The sequence below is a fragment of the Chenopodium quinoa genome, unplaced genomic scaffold, assembly GCF_001683475.1.
Source record: "Chenopodium quinoa cultivar QQ74 unplaced genomic scaffold, ASM168347v1, whole genome shotgun sequence".
NCBI lineage: Eukaryota > Viridiplantae > Streptophyta > Magnoliopsida > Caryophyllales > Amaranthaceae > Chenopodium > Chenopodium quinoa.
This window is the reverse complement of record NW_018742577.1, coordinates 532,835-556,914: the sequence shown is the minus strand read 5'-3', so window position 1 is coordinate 556,914 and position 24,080 is coordinate 532,835. Positions and strand designations below refer to the sequence as shown.

The window sequence follows — 24,080 nt, the reverse complement described above, 5'->3', positions numbered from 1 at the left end:
TATCAACCGAATATACAAGTTAAGAGTAAGTATATACCACTAAAACTTAAACACAAAATTTTATTCTTATATAAAAATACTTGTATAAATGTTTGGTATGACAATTTCTTTGCACCCATTTGGCAGTACATACGTACGTAGCCACTATAAATATAACCAAATCCCGAATTTCGTAACATAATCTAAAACAAATAATATTCAAAATCCAAGTTTGGCAAATTATGATGACCATAATGAAGTTAACTCAAACACTATTACCTACAATAATAACATATTTATATCTACTCAATCTCAGCTTGAATTCACAATGGCCAGTATTTGCTGCTGCCCAAACAATGCCAGTGAAGGTAGGTGTTGTGTTAGATAATGAAAGCATGGAGGGTAAGATAGGGTTGAGCTGCATAAACACCGCGATTTTGGATTTCTATGCAGCTCATCCTGAGTTCAAGACCAGGATTGTTCTTCATCTTAGAGACTCCAAAGATCATGATATTGTTATGGCCGCGTCTGCTGGTACGTATGCAATAAAATACTACTTGCATATTTTTGTTGATTAAATTAATTAATCCATCATTTCTATATTCAATTAACTAGCTTTCCGTGGTTGGTCTTTTGAGTTCATGATTTAGACTTTATTAATGTTTTATAAGTAATTGATTAGCAAGCTAGGGAGTGCTATCTCCTGGCTTAGTTTCAAGAATCCTAACAAAACTAATTATGTAATATTATATAATGGATTCATTACTCATCTACAAAGTTTAATATAAATAAATCTTATAGAAATGATACACGCAACTCTTATATATGTATGAGCAATTAATACTATGTATGTATGTATGTATGTATGTATGTATATATGTATGAGCAATTCAACTTGTAGGACTATGTATGTAAGAGCAATTAATATATACTAACTAGTCTTTAGGTCCGTGTGATGCATGGGCTGTTGAAAGTAAAATTCAATTGGGATAAAAATTATACATATATAGAAATGTCATGAGGAATATGTTTTTTTCATATAGAGAAATGAATGTTAAACTATCCTAATTAAATATACTAAATCATGGAAAATGTGAAAATAGCAATATATAAAGAGTTTGATACATAGGATTGCTTTTAAAAAAGGAGGGGTGAGAGATCAAAGGAGGATGAGACAAATGTCGTTGATGATTTGTATTTATAAATACGAAAGTAATAAGTATAGATATACTTTAAATTTTTTTTTTTGAAGGAAGATATACTTTAAATTAGAGTTAACTTAAGATTGTATAGCAAAATTATAAGTTAATTAAATGCTGTCGTTATGGTTTTATACATCAATTTCTTTTTATTTTTCCCTTAATCTATCTAGAATTATCTCCTTTTTTCAACAATTTAACATTCAATAATGGATGGAGGAGGAACAATCTATCTAACAATGTTTAATAGAGTTGACTCGATTTTCCATTTTTTATTTTCATTTATTTTTTTTTAAATGAAAGAGTTGACAATATCATAATTGCTAACTTCCAATAATTTAATTGCTAACTTCCAATAATGTGTGATAGAGTATTATATAATATGAATTGACGAGGTGTATAATGCCAAAGGGTGTGTTTAATTGGATATTTCGCAATCAAGCATTGCGTGCTAAGAGTTGTGGCTGTATTAATGTGTAGATACATACAACATACGTTCGCAGTACCTGACTAGAAGAAAAGTCTTGAATGAGTGTTGAACCACATATTAAAACTAGAATTTTATGCCATTTGGTCTAATTTTGTTGACGAAACAAACAAAATAAATTCAAGTAAACAAACAAAATTCAAGTTTGGCGTTGTGTAGTCTTACAGTACAATAACCTCTAGAAAGACTATGAATACAATAACCTCTAAAAATTAATTTTTCTTTGAATACGAATACATAACTTAGTGATACATGACAGTGTGACATACATGTGTAGTACGTATCATATGAAGTACTTCCTCTGTTCTTTTTCACTTGACCCGTTTCTTTTATCATGTTTGTCAATGCAAAACTTCAACGATTAATAACTTTAATTCTCCATAAATAAATATTATAAAAGTTACTTATATTATGATAGTATTTCTTGAGACAAATTCAAAAATTTCCAACATGAACATGTTTTTCCTTACAAAATTACGACAGTTTGCTGGCTGTCGTAGAAAAATTGTCGCTATTTGCCCGGATTCTAGTAGTGAAATTATTCACAAAAGACGGTCAAAGGAGGAGTGGTGAATAGTATAAAAGTCAAAGCGGGTCAAGTAAAAAAGAACGGAAGAAGTATGTGATATCCTATCATAGTTGATATGGCATGAATGAATGAACTTACAAGTAACATTAGCCATTGTTTAGATGTTAAAGCTTAAATTTTGATACCAATAGTCCTGTTTTGAGAATGCAGTATTGGATTTACTGAAGAATGACCAAGTGACAGCAATCATAGGTCCAGAAACTTCTCCTGAGGCTCAATTTGTTGTCAGTCTCGGGAAGAAAGCTCGAGTTCCAATTGTTTCCTACTCAGCTACGAGCCCTTCACTTTCTCCCACGCAAAACCCGTATTTCATTCGAGCAACACAGGATGATTCCTGCCAAGTGCAACCCATCAGTGACCTTATCCAAGCTTTTGGATGGAGAGAAGTTGTACCTGTCTATGTTGCTAATGAATTTGGTGGTGGGATCATACCTTTCTTGGCTGATAAACTGCAAGAGATTGGGACAAACATTCCTTATAGGAGTGTCATTCCATCTTCTGCCTCCAATGATCGGATAGAATTAGAGTTGTACAAGCTGAAATCTATGTCTCCTCGCGTCTTTGTAGTTCATATGGAAGCTTCTCTGGCATCTCGGCTGTTTTTGAAAGCAGCAAAGCTTGGTATGATGAGCAAAGACTATGTATGGATCATCACGAATGTAGTGGCCGATGTCTTGGAGTCTTTAGATCCTCTAGTAATACAGTCAATGCAGGGTGTACTAGGAGTGAAAACTTATGTAGCTAGAACAAAAGAGCTGGACAATTTTAGTACTAGATGGAAAATGAAATTTCAGCAAGAAAATCCTGTCCTTGAAAATGTAGGAATGAGCATTGATGGACTTCGGGCTTATGATGCAACTATTGCCCTTGCAAAAGCTGTGGAAGAAGTTGGTATTTCTAACTTCACATTTCAGAGAGCTGACAATAATGCTGCCAATTCATCAACTGATATCTCTGATATAAGAGTTTCGTTGTTTGGTCCTGAATTACTCCAATCGATACTGAGGTCAAGGTTTAGGGGATTCGTTGGAAGTTTTGATCTAGAAGAAGGGCAGCTGCAATGTCCAACTTATCAGCTTATAAATGTATGGGGCAGTCGAGAGAAGGAAATTAGTTTATGGACTTCAGAAAGCAGCAGTAAACATGCCCTTGTAAAGGCTGATCTTGAGTCCATCGTATGGCCTGGGGGCTCTAAGTCTGCTCCCAAAGGTTGGGTAGTTTCACCAAATGGTAAAAGGTTAAAAATTGGTGTTCCAATTAAGTTTGGCTTCACTCAATTTGTGAATGTCACTCAAGATCCTGCCACCAATGAAACAAAAGTTACAGGATACTGCATCGACGTTTTTGATGCTGTAATGAAAACACTGCCATACTATGTAGCATACAATTATGTCCCTTACACAGAGAAAGAAGGTGAACCTACCAGTAGCTATGACAATCTGGTTTCTCAAGTCTACCTTAAGGTAATGCACAACTTTCGTATGGTTCTGAAAAAATACGACTTAGGAATTGCCTTAAATCATTGAGACTCATCATTTTTTTTGTTTGGTCGAGTATTATGCAAGCATAATTTGCTAATATATGATGTATTCTGTTTGCAGAATTTTGATGCAGTGGTAGGAGATATAACAATCCGAGCAAATAGGTCATCGCTTGTTGATTTTACGTTGCCTTATACTGATTCTGGTGTCGTAATGGTAGTACCTATGAAAAGCAATCAGAAAATACGAGCTTGGCTCTTTGTAAAACCCCTGACCAGGGATTTATGGGTTGTAACCTTCTGTTCCTTTATATTCATTGCATTTGTAGTTTGGGTGCTTGAACATCGAATAAACGAAGATTTCAGGGGACCACCAGGGCATCAGGCTGGAACAAGTCTATATTACTCCTTCTCAACACTGGTTTTCTCACACAGTCAGTATATCTTCCCATGTTTTGCATCACAATTCACAAATTTATATCTTTACAAATCATCTAGAAGAAGATATTGCTTGGATCATAACTTATTGTGAAGACTAATTGTTTTTCAAATTGAATATTGAACTGAATAAGTTTTCAGGAAGTGAAGTCTTTTTTTCTGCAACTTTACAGGTTTTAATGTGTTCAGCAACCTGACAAGGTTTGTGGTGATTATTTGGGTTTTTGTGGTGCTCATTCTTATACAAAGCTACACCGCAAACTTGGCTTCATTGCTGACAGTGGAACAGCTTCAACCCACCATTAAAGACGTTAAGGAGCTGATAAAAGGAGGGGAAGTGGTAGGGTTTCTAGAAGGTTCCTTTGTTAAGGATTCTCTAAGAGAGATGAACTTTAGTCCCTCAAACCTAAAGCCCTATAATACGACAGAGCAGTTGCATGAACTTTTAAAAAAGGGAACACATAAAGGAGGCATTGCAGCAGCATTTGATGAACTTCCATATGTGAAGATTTTTCTTGCAGAATATGGCTCTAGATATACCATGGTTCCACCAACATATAAGACCGATGGCTTTGGATTTGTAAGCCTGCACTCGCCTTCTCTATCTAATCTGTATGTGTCTTTCTCATTTGCTTGAATGTTGATTTTTATGCTCCTTGCCCGCAGGTTTTTCCCAGAGGTTCTCCTCTTGGATCAGATGTTTCCCGCAGAGTGCTAGCTATAACAGAGGGAAAAGAAATGACAGCATTGGAGAAGAAGTGGTTTAAGGATACAGATTGCCAAGATTTGAGTGCATCATTGTCTTCAACTAGCCTTGGTCTTGACAGTTTTTGGGGCTTATTTACAATTGCAGTGGCTGCAGCGTTGTTTGCTCTCATCGTATCCTTGTCAGGCTTCCTTAAAGAGCATAGAAATGTATGGACTGATGGTAGTGCCTCAGTTTGGACTAGAGCTAAAACATTGATGAGGGTTTATGACCAAAAGAATCTCAGCTCCCATACTTTCAGAAAAAGTACAACACAAGATCAAAATTTTCTCGGTACACCATCAAATAGTCCTTCAAGGTATTGGAATAGTTCAGAAAGAGGTTTAGATAATTATGAAGGACAACCAACTCCTTTGCCAGAGAAAACAGATGTTAACTTGGAAGATGTAAAGGTTACTGCTAATTAACAGGCTCAAGTCGAGTTCAGATGCACAAACCTATACACAGCATAGACTGATGTAGCTCATTTAGGTATGCAAGGAGAGACCATGTAAACTTGTAAAGTATGATGAAAATGTATAATCATTATTTAATGTAAACACGATTCTGTTCTTACTTATCTGCCTAACTAGGATATACTTAGACTTTGTACATGACCTCATCTTTAAACATGTTATGCAATATGACATGAATTTTTTACAGCCATTTCTTTAGTGAATGAATAAAATGGTCTATTTGGATGCTTTGGATTATTGTTCTTGTTAGTGTTTTACTGCCATTTCTCCTGTTCCTATATAATGTGACCGTAAAAGTTAATGATAGTGCAGTTGCCTTCTTCCTGATTTATGCAACTTTTACTTTCAAAATTGGCTGAGTTTACCAATTAAATCTAAAATGATTCTACCCCGTAAAATAGCAAAGATTGGACCAGAGGCACAGGTAAAATAAAAATCTTTGATGTTTAAGAATTGAGATATCACTATTACTAAGGAGGTACAAAGAAGGGTTGATCAGTAAAGCTAATTTTGAGCTTATGTCATTTTTTTTGCTAGAAATAGCAATTTGTGCTGTCAAAAATAGAAAAAAAGGAAATTCATATTGTGTGTATTTTGGTTTGCATATTCCATCAGTTTCAGCTGCATATAGTTTCAGTTTTCGCTTTCAACAAAAAGAAAGATTTAAAATGAGTTGGATTTGGTCCCATGGAAGAATCAAAGCATTTGACTAGCAAAGTAAAATCAAGCCTCTTCCATAGTTATTGTCCTATATTTGAAATGTACACACATTTGAATGAAAAGTCAAACTGTATTACGTCTCAACTTGGTTTAGCACTTTAGCTTAAGAGGACCTCAGCAACTAACTATGCTAAAAAGGTCATAGTCGTCGAAAATTGATCACTAGTCCTTGTCTAATCTTCTAGATCAAGAGTGGTTAATTTTGTAATTTTGCAGGCTTGTACTACAGAAAGGTAAATCCAAGTTAGTAATTTAGTATACACTTCACATCTCTAATTTTAATTGTTACGCAAATGAAAATGTGAGTTATTTACTATTTAGTATTAATTAATTTTAAAGGTTGTTGTCCCTTGTTTGCAGGAGTGATGTATTAGCTTGGACAGATTTGCTGTGATCATTTGGAACTTTGTAGTGTTTATCTTGACTCAAAGCTACACCGCCATTTTTTCTTCTATGCTAGCTAACTGTTCAACAGTTGCAGCCTATTCTTACAGATTTAGCTAATAAGCAAAGGGGCTTATGTAAGGTTTCAAGAGGCTTCCTGTATCAAGGGATTCTTAAAACAGAAGGATTTAATGAATCAAAACTAGTTTCCCACAACAAATTAGGGTATTTAGGCAACCTTTTATTAAATGGTAGCACAAATTGGGGCATTGCTGCTGCTTTCAATGAAACCCCTATCTGAAGCTTTTCCTTGCAAAATATTCCTCAAAACATATAATGCCTCAACCTAATTAAAAGGCAGAAGGCTTTGGATTCGTAAGTCCTTCCTTCAAACGCTTTAATATGTACAGTTAATCCATTAAGGCTTTGTGTTTTATTGCCTGCTTATCATTTTAAGACTGAACTTAAACATATCGACTGATTTGAACTGATCAAACTGATTTGCACAGATTGAAACTGGTTTTCACAAATAAACTGGTTTATTGGTCAAAACTAATGTATGTTGTTGAGCATAGTTTACAGATAAGATTTTGATATTATAGTTAACTTAAATCTGATTTTACCAAACATTGTAAAGCAGTTTTAAGATGAAGAGAAAAGGGCTTAAGAATGAATATCACGATATATCAGATGTTCATTCCCTTACAAACATTATTTGGCTAGTAGGAATTTCCTCAAGGCTCATCCTTAGTCCTTAAATCCTAATGCATAGTCGCATACATTATTGGCTACTTGATTAATTGCTAAACAAGAAACTTTTCAGAGGTAAAACTTTTATTTCCAACCCATTCAGCTTAGCTGCAAACTTTTATTTCTTTCCCACCAGTAAAAGAATTGGCAAAATTTTTTTACAAAGATGCTCATTCCTAAAAACATGATACATTTGGTTACAAAACTTTCCTAAAAAGAAAGACATTCTACTTCTGTACAGATGAATGAATATACAAGAAGACATCACGGCAAATACTGCTGAAGGCACTCTTTTAACTTTAGGAGTGTGACAGGCTTTGACACAAACGAATCCATACCATTCTCAAAGCACTCATCTGCACTCTCTGATAATGCATTTGCTGTCATCTGCACTCATCAAATCAAAAATAATTAAAATGATTATCTGCAATACAACTAATTACAACAAAAAGCACTAATATGTGATTTCATCTCAAAACTGCATGGTTCAAGTCCTTCATAAGAGAGACAATGATCAAAACTGAGCTAGAGATTTGGGTAGCTTGCTCAACTCAAAATGAGTCAAATTCATTTTTCAGTTCAGAAACTTCAGACTTGGGCTGGCTCGTGACTCAGAAAAAACTCCACCTATGATACCCATATATCTGACCTATACTATGTACTTCGTATTATTACTCACAGGATCACAAGTCACTGTTTTATTTTCATTTGACAAATACATTATTTGAACCAGTGCATGCTAGAAATTCAAGCTCTGCTCAATCAGCTGATTTCAGTTAAGTTTAGAGCCGAGCTTTGACTGAATTCTGAGTGGCCTGAGCTCGAGTAGCTTGCTAACAGAATAGACTCATTACAACCCTTAGTTAGGTCATACTTTTACATTTCTCAGTATATTTAAGTCCATCTATTTGTTTTTGGTGAAAAGTTAATAAAGCAAATCTATGAGGCTATAAGCCTACCAGGAGTTTTTCAAAATGAAAAATCTTTAACTAAAAGGTAAGATCTATTATTGCAAATCATGATACAAGGTTCATTTTTAGCAACAATGATCTACGAGAAAATGGTGCAATGTACTCTACACTCTACAGAACATACTAAATTGCAATTTCAAGGACCTTGAAAAGTTGAAATTGCAAATGTTTACCGCAATAATTGGAATTCTCTTCGGTGGATAATGAAAATTCACTGGTGAATCCTGAAAACGCATAGGTTGATCAATTCCTGCCTCCATAGCAGCATCCCAACTGCCAGACTCTTCGCAAGATCGAATGATCCTTGTAGCTTGAAGTCCATCCATCACTGGCATGCAGACATCCTGCAGATATTGCTTGTGTCAATCAAACAAAACTTGTGTTTTGCAATTATTGGACTTACTCTCTAGCTATATTACAATAATCTATTTCTTAAAAAGAATGACTACTAATGCTAAAATAAACAGAATAATGAATAGATCTATTTGATGTGATTCAACATACTGTTAGATGTATGTTCCTTGTATACTATTTATTGAATGGGAATACATATTACTTTTGTGATTTTCTTCTTTATTCTGCCCTTGTTCTTTTTCTTCCTTTACCTACCAATTGGCAATTAGGAACAGTGCAATTTTTTTTATGTGATCTATCCATAGAGCAACACATCCTACTTTATAAGGGTAACAGAGAAAAAGAAAGTACGACAAAGCAATCTTTATAATGCTATTAGAAGAGAAGACACAACTAGAAGAAGTCAGAGTTACATTACCATCAAAACAAGGTCATAAGTATGATTTTGAACAGCACGAATGGCTTCAATTCCATTATTAACAACGTCTATTCTGTGACCCAATTGTTTCATCATGGATGTTGTCACCACCACATTGATCTTATTGTCTTCTACAAGGAGTATTTTAGGCTTTTTCTCAGGTGTCTGTACATCAGGCACGCTGCTTGCAGTACTCTGCAGACTTGTATCACGATTCTGCATCATCCGGTGTTCATCTTGAGGGTCATGTAATGTCTTTTCCACTTGCCCCCCACTTACACTAGACCCAGCCTCCATATCCAATGATCTTAGGTTTTCACCAATATTCCTTTCCTCTCCAACATACTGATCATTTCTACCACTTATTTCAGCAGCAGCATTATCACCACTGTTCCTCGAAGAACTTTCATGTGATCCCTGCTCAGTTTCCAACTCCTTTGGAGTGGCATGAGTAGGAGACAATGAAGCTAAATTTGGGTTGATGTCAGGCATACTAAATCCGTAATTATTTTGTAATATATTTTGGCTCCTGCTTTCTCCACTGAGGGATAACATAGATGAACTCAATGTCCGAGGCTGGAATTGGAAAAATCCAGCTGTATGATCATCAGTGGCTGTTGCATCATGATGAGTAGAAGCATCTGAAAGCTCATCAGGATCATCAGACTGGTCATCGGATTCAGGAGATACCCTGTATGGGAGAACAAATGTGAATGTTGATCCACAATGCTCTTTGCTGGATAGCGTCATATGTCCACCCATTAGCTCAACCTGTGCACAGAAAACAAATCAACAATTTTCTGGGTATCTGCAAATTATCAGAATTATAACTATTGGGAGTGGGATTAAAGTAACAGTTTCAGGGCTTCCCCAAATAATTAAATAGCTTGAAATTGATTCACGAAAATATGAATACTACTTTAAAGGAAAGATAGTTATAAATGTACTGTAGTAGCAAAATTTACCAGTTGTTTGCATATGGCCAAGCCTAGTCCAGTTCCACCATACTTACGAGCATGATCAGCACTGGCTTGCATATATTTTTTGAATAAAGTGGGCAAAGCGTGCTCTGTCACACACGAGATCAAATAAGAAACAAAATTATTATACAGCTCTAGCTCTAGTCAATATTACATATAATGAGTTAATGATACACCCTTGGCTACTACTGCTGGAAACTGAAAACTGACATTAAGTGGTTACGAAATGAATTAATAATCAAACCTGGAATTCCTATTCCAGTGTCATATACATCACAGCGTATCCATACTGTTGTTGGAAATATAATGGGATGCCTATCTTCATCTTTTGATTGTGATTCTCCTCTCTTGACTGGCGTTCCAGACTCATCCGAATTTTTATGAGCTTCAGAAGGATCATCTCCATATGGATGATCAGAATCACCTTTTTCATCTGTGGCAGCATTGGCTTCGAATCTTTCGACAGGATGGAGATCTTCTTCTCCAGAATAAGGCGCTGGTACTACATAAAGTCTTATGCCAACTTTACCTTCATGCGTAAATTTAATGGCATTACTGCAGTAGAATTACAGATTAAAATTAGAAATATGTGTCTTTTGAGCCATAAATATGACACGATTTTAATCTACCAGAGAAGCTGTATGCTGAACAGAGAAAAAATGACAGATAGCGCAAGGTGCATTCTCTGTATACCTGACTAGATTAGTGAGAATTTGTCGAATTCTAAGAACATCTCCAATCACCTGAAAGAGATACAGTAAGAAAGTATTGTCAGACGGTTTGCATGCAAACATGAAATACATGAGATTGTTCTAAAGTTTTGAAAATAGCCAAAAGTATCCGCATCAGCAGATTTAACAATAATATAAACCAGATGCCTCTATATAAGGCTACAGCTTAGGAGAGGGTGAGTGGGTTGATTGACATCATATGCATCAATGTAAGAAGCTTATATAAACCACATGGTGTTTATTGTTGTATATCTGAATTGATTAATTCAACTTCTGACATCAGGAAACCTGGACTGAAATAGCATGGTAAAATTAAAGCACTGCAGGGCCCAAAGTTATAAATCCAAAATCTTCCTATATTTTATTATTGAGTTTAAGCCAGGATCTTTATGAAATTTGAGAAATACTATTGCAGAAGATTGGCACAAATTTACAAATGATCTGATCAAGACTCACAAACTGCAGGGATGGTTTATAGTGTGAAGACTGAACAGCTTATCACTTTGAGAGGAGCTTTACTTAGATAAGCACATAGAGTTGAAATGTATGTCATGTGCAGAGCACAAGCTGAATTTCTAATTTCATGGTAAGAAAATGATCTCACCTCTATCGGAACATCATCTGCTATGTATCCTTCCAACGTCAACATTTTCTTCAAAGATGCTGCAGCTGTCTGGAGTACATGCCTTACAACTTCTCTTGGTCGGAACTTGGTAGCTTCCAGTCTCATAACACCTATAACCCAATAATAAATAACAGAAAGCAGTCAATACAATTAAATACTTAAACCAGCCCTTGTAGATTCTGATTAACATCAAGGTCAACAATATCAAACCTGACTCAACCTTGGAGAGATCAAGGATGTCATTGATGAGCTGAAGGACCAAATCCCCTGAAGAAATCATGACATCTAACAATTGTCGTTGTTCCTTGTCCAGCCTAGTGGTGGCTAGAACCTCGGCCATGCTAACAACACCAGATAATGGTGACCGTATCTCATGAGACATAGTGGCAAGCATTTGCTTAGCTCGCATAGTTTCCTCTAAAAAATGATAGAAAGCATCTTTTAGTAAACTCCATGTGCAAAGAGAAGCTATAACTCATGAATCACTTAAAATCCAACCAAACCTGTTATATGTATAGTCTTATTCATTTCAGTCTCCATGGCTTTCTGAACAGCTATCTCCTCTCGAAGCTTTGCCATCTTCTCTCTTTTTCTGACCTGTTAAAAAATGGACACCCTATTCAGACATTACTTGTAATGGCCTTTTGCGCATTGTATCCACCAAAATTTCAAGGCATAATATTGAAATATGACCTGACCTGATCTGTAATATCCATTCCAATGTAATTGACACCAATGGTCTCTCCTGCCTTATTAAACACAGGCTCCACATATATCAAAAAGGTTTTTGACCCAAAAAGTTCAGTTTCAAATGTTATCTCTCTCTTTCCGGGTAGTCCACGTTCTAAGACTTCTCGTTTGAAGTTTAGAGACTCCTTCACTCCAGCACCAGAAAAGATCTCTGTATCCGTTTTCCCTATAATATCCTGAAAAAATCAGGTAAGTTGAGGAATACCATACCGTTTTCCTACGAAAGATGCTTTGAAACAAAAGGGAAAATAGAATTACACAGTCCTCGGGTGCAGAATTATTGAGGACGAAGCTAGCTTTAAGGCACTAATTTTACAAGCACACCAAAGTCTTACCTCCTCTTTAAAACTTGGGTAGTGATTGTAGATAAAACGGTAGCGCAGCTCTTTATCCTGAAACAAATGCACATGATGAAAGCATCAATGCAATTGCTCACCCAGACATAGAAAGGGCAGTCCGAGAGAAGTGAATGAATGGATATAGCATATCATTTCCAGCCTTACCATATGACCAAGAACAATGGGTGCATTTTGAAGAATGAAGTGAATAAAGTTATCTGCTCTTTTAAGCATCTGTGACAATTCTTCCACCGGTGTGGACTGTTGCTCCATATTCTTGATGCTTTCGTCCAGCTTTTCCAAGAGAATCTGCTCCCTCTGCCTGCTTTCCTTCAGCAAATTCTCAAGGATCACAGCCCTTTGTTTCCAATACACAATGGTATCATACTCAGCATCTATTTCAAGTCCTTTATTACTTTCAACAGGGGAATCGCGTTTTTTCTTAGGAACAATCGTGTAGGAATCATAGAGCTCCTCCAACACAGAAACAGAATATCTGTCAGCCCCAACTCGTTCTTCCTCAAAACGATGTTCCTCTAAAATCTCCAATCTCTTAAGCTCAACCTCCTCTCTTTGCTTGCCGAGGCGATCAAGCTCTTCTCTGAGGAGACGAGCAGCATTCTCTTGCTTATACTCCCAATACTTCATAAGATAGGCCAGTTGAGAGCCACCCTTATCACTGTCTACTGTCATGTCATGGAGACGCTCCAAATCTATTTCTTGAGGCTCCCCGCGTTAATTGCTACTTCTTTCAACATATCTTGATCCTCCTGCGGCCAATCCACATTGAATTGACTCCCAGCTTCATTTACATTATCCGGCCACATCGGATTAAGGGCCTCCTCAACATCCATATGGTCATCCACTATTATTTGATCCTCCATAATAATAATAATCCCTACTATTACTTTACAATTCTATAAACCCTTGTTTCAATTCAATGTAATACTGTTCTTACAACAACATACACTGTCTTTCATCATTCTTTTCCTAGGAAAGGGTTTTTCAATCCACCAAGATCCAATTATAAACACAAAACAGCCAGAATTCTGCTGTCACAACACATCAAACAACAACATAATTTCATCAAATTAAATTAAACTACTTGCAGTATAATAACAATCAATATAGTAAACATTCTTTAAGAAATAAAAAATAATCATCAACTCATGTAAATATTTATAATTTTATTTTATGCTTTACTTTACTCCCCTTTTTGTAAAAAGAACGAAAAAGGGAAATTGGAATGAAAGTACCCCACTTAAACTGAAACAACAAAGTGATTGAAACAGACTGTTTAATCCATATAAATACTGCATAACTTAAACCCACCATTATTGAAAACTAATCAAATTATTTGATGTAAATAATGGAAAATTGATTGAGCAATGGAAAAAAAGTTGACAAAATTAACAAGTATTACAAGATTGATACTGAAAAAACTGCAAAAATTTAAGATGAATCTAGAATCATGACATAATCATATAATTTAAAAAAAAAATTGAAGATTGCCCGCCAAATATGTTGACATTGATGAGTACTGAACCACCCCAGAAAAAAAAATAAAAACCAAGAAATCAAGGAATTAAATAAGATGAGAAAAAGTAAGAAGAATCTAACCTGGGAATTGGGATAAATGATGACACAAAATAAAATCTGAGAAAGTTTATGAATTTAGGAAGAGTAATAATAATAACAATAATAATAATATAATAAATAAAAACAGAATTAATAATATTGTTGGCAGGTGAAATAATGGAAGAAGAAGAAGAAGAAAAGGAAGAGACTTTTAATAGGAATATGAATATGAATATGAATATGAATAAGGGGGGTTGTGTTAGATCTGAGAGTTTGTCATAAACATGTCTTGAAATCATCAGTCAATTAACCAGAGAAAAAACTATATTAGGATTAACAAAGATAATAATATTAATAATAATAAAACATTATATTATAAAAATATAATTATAAATTATGTATGTATGTAGTAGTACTAAGTCCAATCTGTAAGTAGGAGAGAGAAAATTTAAGTAATAATAAAACCAAAGCTAAAGAGGTAGCCATGTGCCTTTGTGAAGAGGAGGTCAATTTTTTGTTTTTAATTTTTTAATTTTTTTTTTTTTCGGGGTTTATTTCCATTGTTTAATGTCTGCAACAACTCACACACATACACTCTGAGTAGTTTTTGTGCAGCCGAAAAGTAGTTTTTTCTGAGAATCTGATGAACACTGAATTCAATAATTTGTTGAATAAGAATGAAATGAAAAAGAAAAACCCAATGTTTTTTATATTTTATGTTTGTTTATGAAATGAATGACATGCAGATAATAAGATTTGACTGCGCTATGCTTCACTTTAGTTTATTTTGTAGGGAAGAACATAAAGTGGAGAAAGAAAGAGAAATTCATATGAATTGTTTTCCCGGCTATTTCAATTTCCAAAGTAGTGTTCACGTATTGCTACGCGCCTTTTGTTCGGGTGTTGATACGCACTTGTCCTTTAGAAGGAGGGAAGGTAGGGTTGTCAAAAACTGACTTTTTTCAATTCTAATTTTGATTTTGGTCCAACTGATTCGAGCATTCAATATCCAAATTAAATAGACTCGATAATTGTTAGGAAAATATGTAAAATGTATTTACACAACTAAAGAAAATCAAATTCATGATTTTTAACTAGATTGGTCTACTATATATTGACTCAGCTCAAAACTAGTTTAAATTGAACACGAACAAGGTCATAAGTAGTACACCTTGTTATTAAACGGGCCAAGGAAAAGTTGGGCTCATGCATAGATGCCAAAAACCAAAATTTGTGAAATGTTGGTTGGCCATATTAACATTTTTTAGATATTGAAGTTAGCTTGTCATTCAATCGTTGAGTTTTAGAAATGATGTTACTCTCATGTCATGTCAAGCTTACGATATGATTGTGTGGGGTCGAATACTCGAACTAATTTGTATTGGGTCTAAACAACCTTCCTGCCTATCAAGCTAGTTATCAAAACCATCTAATTTCCCAAATTAAATTCAACCTAACGATCCAATATTAATCGAGTAGCCCATTTTTGCTTACATTAATTAATACTTCAATTAATCAAAGGACTTTAAACTAAAATTTTCTTATAACCATTTTTTTTTTTGACAGGTATAACCATATTAACAGAATAATATCTATCTCAAATTTGTAAATTTTTTACTCTTAATTTTATAGATTTTATACTTAATCAAAATTCAAAATAAAAAAAAATAAAAAATTTACTAAAATTATGAATGATTTTTTACTCTCAATTTTGTAGATTTGTTCAAAACTTTAACCTTATGTTTTTTGCCATAATCTTTTTCTTAATAAAAAAGTAAGGGAATTATCCTAAAAGGATAAAATGTCTCTTTAAGCATTAAAAGGACTTAACAAGAGAAAAAGACAGAATTAGATATTAAAAAGCAAACATTGCATTTTCTTAGAATTAGTAAAATGACAATTGCACTATAAAATGGTTTCTTAGTACAGTCGCCCTTGTTCAAAATGGCTCATTAAAAGAAAATAAATTGAGTTTTAAGTTGAAATTGTATTACCATTATGCATATCACGTTTTATTACGTTGGATGACAATGATCATGATAATTTGTTGTTTGGACGTAATCATTCTTGGAATTATTCCCACTCATCAAAACTATTGCTTTAACTTCAAGAAAGAAACGAATAAATTAATTAATACTTCTAAGTCTCCCTGTCTAATTCAACTTATCTCGTACTTCGTATACTTGCATGAAATTATACTCCATATTATATTTCTACATTTACATTCATTATAACAAAACATACAAAGGGTGTATTCTATTCACCTGATTTTCACTTATTTGAACTTATCTGAACTTATTAGACCTTATTAAAACTTATTTTAGTTGTAATTTGTACTTGAATAATCCTTATCAGAACTTATTAAACCTGATCTGAACTTATCTGAACTTCACTAAACTTATCTGAACTTATTAAACCTGAAATAAGTGAAAATGACTGAAATAAGTGAAAATAAGGTGAACAGAACAGACCCGAACTTACGAAGTATATTATAAACCTTTTAATGAACTTATTTATACTTATTTTATTAAAAGTATGAAATAATATTTAAAATAATTATATAATTTAAGATAAAACAAATATATATTTTAATTTTTTTACTCCCACTGGGCTCTGTTCTGTTCACCTTATTTCCACTTATTTCAGGGTTAATATGTTCAGATAAAGGTTAGGTCATATTCTGTTCACTTTATTTTCACTTATTTCTGGGTTAATAAGTTCAGATAAGGATTAATAAGTTCCGATAAGATAAGTTCAGATAAGTTGTGATAAGGTTAATTAGGGTTATCAAGTTCAATTTATAACTAAAATAAGTTCTAATAAGGGTTAATAAGTTCAGACGAGTTCATATAAGATCAGATAAGTAAAAATCAGGTGAATAGAACGCACCTTTAAATTCAGATAAGTATAAGTTTAGGAATTATGTTCAGATATGTTGTGATAAGGGTTAATCAGAGCTACCCAAGTTTAATTTATAGCTAAAATAAGTTCTAATAAGGGTTAATAAATTCATATAAGAGTTTAAATAGATCCAATAAGTTCAGACTAGTTCAAATAAGTAAAAATCAGGTGAATAGAACACACCCTAACCCTATTTGTTATTCTCATTTACAATCAATTTGTGATTTAAAAAAAGTCAAAATTAAAGAACAAAAACGATTAAAGAGACTACTATTTGCAAGGGTAATAATATATACAACTCCATCTCCATCTTATAATATTTTTAGCTAGTGATGAGCATACACTTTGACTAACTATTATTTTATTCATTAACAAGCCTTTATAAAACGTAAAGTAAGGGACCACTCGAATTTCAACTTTCAATTTACAGTATTTTAATTGGCTGATGAGCATTCAATCTAAAGTACTTAAGAAACGACTTAATAATAATTCAATTTAATATTTGGAGGTTAAGAGTATAATTGTGGTGTTACATTGTTTTTAATTTTCAAAGGTACTAATTCTTGGCGTAAAAAGTTATAGTACTCTGTATGGTATGATACTATGATCTTAATAGACTTTTTATTTTTTATTTTTTTTACAGGACTTTTATAGACTTTGTTACATACAAGATTATGGCCGCTATAAAGTATTAAAGTCTAATTTTAAATTTTAATCATTTATCAAAAGGTATTAGAAATTTAGAATTTATTACAATTCAAATGATAAACTTTTTACAAGCTAGGGATGATAGTGGGTCATGAGTAAAGCTTAATGACTCATTTGCTTGCATGGTAGGTAGTGAGCAAAGCTTAATGACTCATTTGGTAGCAAAGCTGATAAATGAGTTTAATTATTACAATATATAATTGTAATTTTACTAGGAAAATCTTGTGACAGTACCTAAAATCATGATTTCATCTCAAAAAAATCTTCATTATATTGATTCAATCAATCAATATGATTTCCTTTTTTTTCCCCCATAAAAAAAAAAATCAAATCTCAAACTATAAGTGATATATAATGAAGATTTAGAAAGCAAAATCATACAAAGAGATGAATAGGTCGTGTAGATAAATCAAATTATGTTCATAGACATTGACATGAGATTTTCCATTAAAGCATTCTTCGCTATATAAAGATCATATTAATTATTATTGCAAATACGATTGATATTATTGGTCTACATGCATAATACCTAATGGCCAATGTCTACGTTTGAGGTTATATATTGTAGGACAGTGTAGAGAGGCGAATATTATAACATACACATTAGCTTAGATGTAGCTTAGTCAAGAAGGTTTTATTACAACGTTAAAATTGGGAACAATAATCTAAAAAATTAAAAAAAAAATGTGATTTATTTTTATGGCGTAGGAACTTAGGTTAAAGTGATTGATTGGTTTAAATTTAATGTAATAAAATAGTGTAGGCTAATAAGATGCATGCATAAAGGTTGGGAGGTTAATTTAATTAAATTTAACTAAGCTAAGCTTAAAATTATAGAAAGAAGAAGAATCACATCCACCCAAAAGGGTCGGCTTCTTCATGTGCACTCTAATTGTTAGGACGGTTGCTAATCATGTGAATGTTTTTTTTAATTAAAATTTACAGACTCTTTTCTTTTTATTTGGTTGTATTAGCGCAGAAAACCAACATGGAGTTCATCAACAAATTTGGCTTTATTATTATTTTTTTATTACAATTATTAATTATTCAATTAATGTCTTAATGACACATGGTCAGGGACCTTAATCTAGTTACATTACTGGGATTAGGGGAGTGGGTTTGGTAATTAATTAATTTATTAAATAATTATTTTTTCTTACTTTTGTCATTTTATCCTTCACTAGGGTGGCCAACGCGCGCGATGCGCGCTACATGGCTAGCCAATGTGGAGAAGTTATCAAGGCTTGTCTTTGTACAAAAGATTTTAGCATGTACATAGTTCACGTAAAATGTCTTATACAATCTTTAAATACCTTGAAACTGGTAAGAATTAATACAATAAACCTTTAGAAAGAGTAATAATCGACTATTAAGTTCAAAAACATATATCCTTAACCTTTTCTTATGTATTTTAAAGAGTAAAAAATAGCATTTACATGATTTTCTTATAGAGTCTAGATGATTCTATAGAATAAAATTTTGATACATATTACAAGCTGAAAAACAAAGAGAAACAAACAGAGGAATAATGAAATTTTGCATCAATTTGTTCTTGGGTACCCTATGAGTAGTTAGGACTCTTATGTGTTAAATTTATTTTTGAGTTTGAATTTTGCTCAAGTCCAATGCAACGTACATTTATACTTAGTATTGTTGTTAAGGCTAATATGATCATCTAATATAAAGTTTTGGTAGCTTGAACTAACCCAATGTAGAAATCCAAAATAATAAAATACGGAGTAGCTTTTTTTTTCCTCTCTTTGTATATTGGTCTAGGGGCTTTATTTTTTATTTTTTAATGCTCTGTAATTAAACCCAGTGTAAGAAGAGCTGAGTTATCCAATGCAGGCAAGCTTGAGGTCAACTTAATTCAACTCAACAATACAAAGAAATACAGTAAATCATTAAGCTGATACTCATTGATGCAGAGCATATAGAATTATTAGGATGCATCATATCAGAATCTCACTAGAAAAGTGGTGTGTATCTTCTATTCTAACAAGTAACAATAAACCTTTAAGGTAAGTTAGGATTGATAAGAGAACTATCACACCTCCTTTCCTTCAAATATAGAATATACATCCAGAGCCTAAGCACAAAGGCATTCTACTCCCTTTAAAAAACATGTACCTTGAAAAATTGCATCTTTTAAAGTTGTGGACTCTCATTTTACGCTTTTAATCCCAAAATTATAATTGAAATTTAGATGTCTTTTGAATCTCATAACAACGAATCTAATAGCAATGTTGAAAGCGACCTTTGTAAAATTCTACAATCCCCAAAATCAAAACCAATAATAAAAATCCTAAAAAATCGTATAGGGAAAAAATTAAAGTACCTTTTGATCGGATTTGTGGTAGCGCTTAACTGGACAAACCACAAAGTCACTGACAAATATTCATGAAATGATCATATTGAAAGAATAGAAAGAGACATGAGGGGCTTCCATGGGGTAATGCTTGGAAGTTGGTATATTTCTCTCGCTTATAGTGTTTATGGTTCTCCATTCACTTTAATTATCTACTATATTTTTTTCTTTCAAAATCCAATCAAATTTAGGAAAAATAGTTGATTACCCAGACCCTAAAATTTAAAAAAGATAATACCTTAAAATCTAAAATCAATCAAAACCTTATAAAACAATTGAAATTAAAATTGAAAAATACCTTTGATGATTGCTAGTGACTTTGTGGTTGAAACTTGAAACCAATAATTCAACCGATTGAATGGGAAGATGAAAAAGTACGTAATAACAGAGAGAAGATATACAATATTATAAAAAATCTTATAATATTAAATGGGGGCAAATGCGTAAATACACATTTTTGGGTTATAATTGTCACAACACTATTCATAAGAGCAATATTCTACTTTTTATAAAGTAGGGATTTATTGTAATTTTTACATCGCACAAAGCTTGCATTGGTCCATTAAGAAATCACAGTAATATACTGTTGTATATTGTTCAAGAACATGGAGTTTTAACTTTTTTTATTCTTATTTTTAATAATAATGATAGTCTATAATTAGTTTTAATAATGATGGTAAAGGACAAAGTTAAGGATATATAGATTTGAATTGTAAAGTAAAGCTATGTAACCTAGGCCTTAGTTGACATTTTGCAAGTAACAACTACAAGTTGATGATTTTATACTAATATTAGCAGCCAACTTATGAAAGAGCAGTGGTACACTTGTACTTGGTAATTTAGTATAGCAACAAGTAGAAGCATAGTACATTGTATGTTTTCTAGAACTATTTTATTTGAGAAAGGGCCTTAATAACTTTGAAACTTTAAATAGAGAATTTTTCCTAGAACAATTTTATTTGCTTTTAATTTCATGAATTTTTTCAGCAAACCATGATTAGCATTGATAATAAGCTAGTAAAATATTTAGCATTTTTGGAGAAGTGAATAAATGAGTTCTTATAAAACTGGTTGAGCTTCTTTATATGAGTGAAGTATTAATATTTGTCGATTGTAGTTATGGTCTTTCTTAAATTATATACTCGATCACAATTTGCAGTATCGAGGTCTACAATGAAGCTTGGTTGTTGCGATAACATTAAGTTCTCTTTCCTACGAGTATTAGCATCACAAATCTATGCAACTTGAAAACTTTAGAAATGAACAAATGTATTTCCCTTACACACCTGCCTATTAATTACAAAGTGTTGAATCAACCTTAAATACTTGGACGTTGTTGTCTGTAGCTGCTCTGATGAATCTTTTCAAAATTTGAAGAATCCATACAGCCTACAACACCTCTCCATTTCAACCTGCTTTAGGCATAACAAATACTCGTATAAAATAAAAGGCAGATCCTGGGAAATCAATAAATACCTTGGATGAAAGCAAAGACGAATTGAAGAAACAAAACTAGGTGTTGATCCTGGAGGTAATTAATTGATGACAACTTACAGCATACTGCTTTATGTTCACAACATCAGTTCAATCCTTTGGGAAATGGCAGATTTATGACAAACCTTCCTGGAGCTTATTCTTTCGGTGTGAACAATCAACATGCTCTAAATGATGGACAACTTGGCACCATGACTTTTGAAAATGCACATGAGATTGCTCCAATTTTTCAGCACATATCCTCGCGTGGTGGAAGTAGTTTTATTGGTGCCTGGAACAATGATTATGCTTTAGAATTTAGACATAACAACAATACTTGTCAAAGTTATGATGCTGATGCTATTAGACAAGGGAGAGAACTTACTCCAGAAGCAACTCTAGAACTATGGCCTGCTACAAACATGAGACTTGTTGGTTGATGCTGCAGAGAACCTTGATGGTTAGTTATTTTCTTAGTTTCACAACCGTATACTAGTATAAAGAGAACGAGGGAAGGGCGAAAGGTCCTTCTCTTATAACTTAGCAGAAAGTCTCAGTATGAGGTCTGGCAGAGTTGGTTCTAATTTGATATCTCTGCGCAAACAGCCAGAAGGTGAGAGTATCCCTGCTTCACATACTGATCAAAATGACATTATGACTACAGAAATTGAACAAGGAAATGGTGATAACAGTCATCATGATTCAGAAAACGAGCAGAATCAGATCCCTCAAAGCAATAACGTCAAGGGTAAGAAAGGAAAAGAAATTACTTTGGAGACACTACTACAACCATTCTGGTCCAAAAACATGACACTGGAAGAAGCTGCTATAAAATTGGAAGTATGTTTGCATTTCTTTTTGTTTGTAATAGACTTGTTAATAACGTGAGATGTACATCCTGATGATTTCCTAGAAAACTGCTTCATTTTCTTTGGTAATCAGTAGAGTTTTAGCTCACGTATGTGCTTTAATTTGATGCCTTCAACACCTTCCATTAGTGTAACATTATTGTAAATACTACTACATGCGTAGTACTTCTCATTATGTACTTGTGTCTTCTATTTTGTCCTTGATCTAACTTATTATATGATTCATCGTACTTGTCCACAATTTGGAGTCTCAAGGTCTACAATGAAGCGAAGATTGAATCAAGCAAAAAAGGGAAGCAACATCAAAATGCAAAGAAGAGGAAGTTCAATGATAAAGAACCATGTGGAAGTGATTCATCACAGCAAAATTTGGCGAATATTACTGTTGGGGAGTGTATAATGGGAGCACACCAGCTTACGTTGCCAAATCATGTATTATCCAACCCCGGCACAGTTAGCAACTTGACCTCGGACACAGTGGAAACCATCAGAGAGAACTTAATGGAAACTCTAGGAGATATAGATCATCATCAATGCGCCCACGAGCATTTGGATGGTGCAAATGAGTGTACATTGTCAGATGCTTTGCAACAAAATGAAAGTAGTTCAAGCAACTTTACAGTGAAGGCCACTTATAAAGATGATATAGTAAGATTTGATTTCTCATTGAGTAACAGTATTGACCAGCTCAAGGAAGAAGTTGCCAACCAACTAGAACTCGAGGTTAACACATTCAAAATAAAGTATCAAGATGAAGATAAAGATTGGGTACTAGTGACCCGCATCTCTAACTTAGAGCATGCCTTAAATCTGTCAAGATCTAATGATAGCAATGTTGTTAGATTGTTGACTGTTCCGAAAACATGACATCTTGTTTTATTATAGTAGTAGAACATTTGTTTTAATTTTGCTTATGTATATACTCTTAATTTATAGCAGATGGTGAGAAAATTCACATCTAACTCCAATTCCATATTTGAGTGGTAATGTACCTCCATCCATTTGAGTGACCTAAGTGCAACACTCCAAAGTTGGCCTCAATTTACTTTATCTTATATTGTAGACACGTTTGTGACTGTTATGAACAAAAATTTGTCATGATGCAACTCAATAACTTAACTACTGTTCTATTGAATAATACCAGTGCATAAATATTTTTATTTTTTTGTAATGAATCAAGAACTTTGTGATAAATTTTTTTGCCCCAAATGCTAATACTTGAACTATTATTTAGTTCAAAACTTGGTCATGCAAGTCATGAAAGAGTTGGATTTGAACACCTTACAAGGAACCAAGTGAATATGGTGGCAGACTATATGGCGAAGTAGGGCACCAGCATGACACCCAATGCTTTAGGCATAAAGCATCGATCTCCTACCAAAGGGCTATATATTGTACAAGTATTAATCACATACTCCGTACATCATATAAGATCTTGTTTCATTTCACCTTAACTTGTTGTACTGAAATTATTTATACTGAACTAAAATTAATTTTACTAAATATTTTTTTTTAAATCATTAATTTATATTGAACTTATTCAAACTAATTTTTTTCTTTATAAGTTGGAGTAAACCAGACCTTTAGTTTTACAAAATTCCTTGTCCTGTGAAAGATCGATGCGATTACTGATTTGTGCATCTGAATATTATTAGTTCCTGTATGTATTTATGGCAACATACATATTGCAAATTTTGAACCTCAGCATGCTAATGAGCTAATAATCAAACATATAAGTACATAACTGAATCATGGTAGTAAGACTGCCA

At 33.3% G+C, this 24,080-nt stretch overlaps 3 protein-coding genes across 3 annotated transcripts; 2 read left to right on the top strand and 1 right to left on the bottom strand.

Moving 5' to 3' along the window:
* Positions 1-188: 188 nt before the first annotated feature.
* LOC110720843 (glutamate receptor 2.7-like) lies at positions 189-5,576 on the top strand. The gene is made up of 5 exons (XM_021899900.1): positions 189-513; positions 2,405-3,717; positions 3,856-4,168; positions 4,346-4,752; positions 4,839-5,576. The coding sequence occupies exons 1-5, from the start codon at positions 222-224 to the stop codon at positions 5,343-5,345; spliced, it is 2,832 nt and encodes a 943-aa protein (XP_021755592.1). The 5' UTR covers positions 189-221; the 3' UTR covers positions 5,346-5,576.
* A 1,644-nt stretch (positions 5,577-7,220) lies between these two features.
* On the bottom strand, positions 7,221-14,168 carry LOC110720842 (histidine kinase 5-like). Its single transcript, XM_021899899.1, is given in 14 exon segments — positions 7,221-7,634; positions 8,392-8,562; positions 8,991-9,761; positions 9,956-10,059; positions 10,215-10,525; positions 10,664-10,713; positions 11,306-11,436; positions 11,537-11,743; positions 11,830-11,923; positions 12,025-12,252; positions 12,412-12,468; positions 12,580-13,134; positions 13,137-13,463; positions 14,035-14,168. Coding segments are annotated over 13 exon segments (2,964 nt in total). The 5' UTR covers positions 13,299-13,463; positions 14,035-14,168; the 3' UTR covers positions 7,221-7,511.
* A 7,832-nt stretch (positions 14,169-22,000) lies between these two features.
* Positions 22,001-23,178, top strand: LOC110720670 (protein NLP2-like). Its single transcript, XM_021899723.1, has 2 exons — positions 22,001-22,282; positions 22,567-23,178. The coding sequence occupies exons 1-2, from the start codon at positions 22,001-22,003 to the stop codon at positions 23,176-23,178; spliced, it is 894 nt and encodes a 297-aa protein (XP_021755415.1).
* The last annotated feature ends 902 nt before the right edge of the window (positions 23,179-24,080 follow it).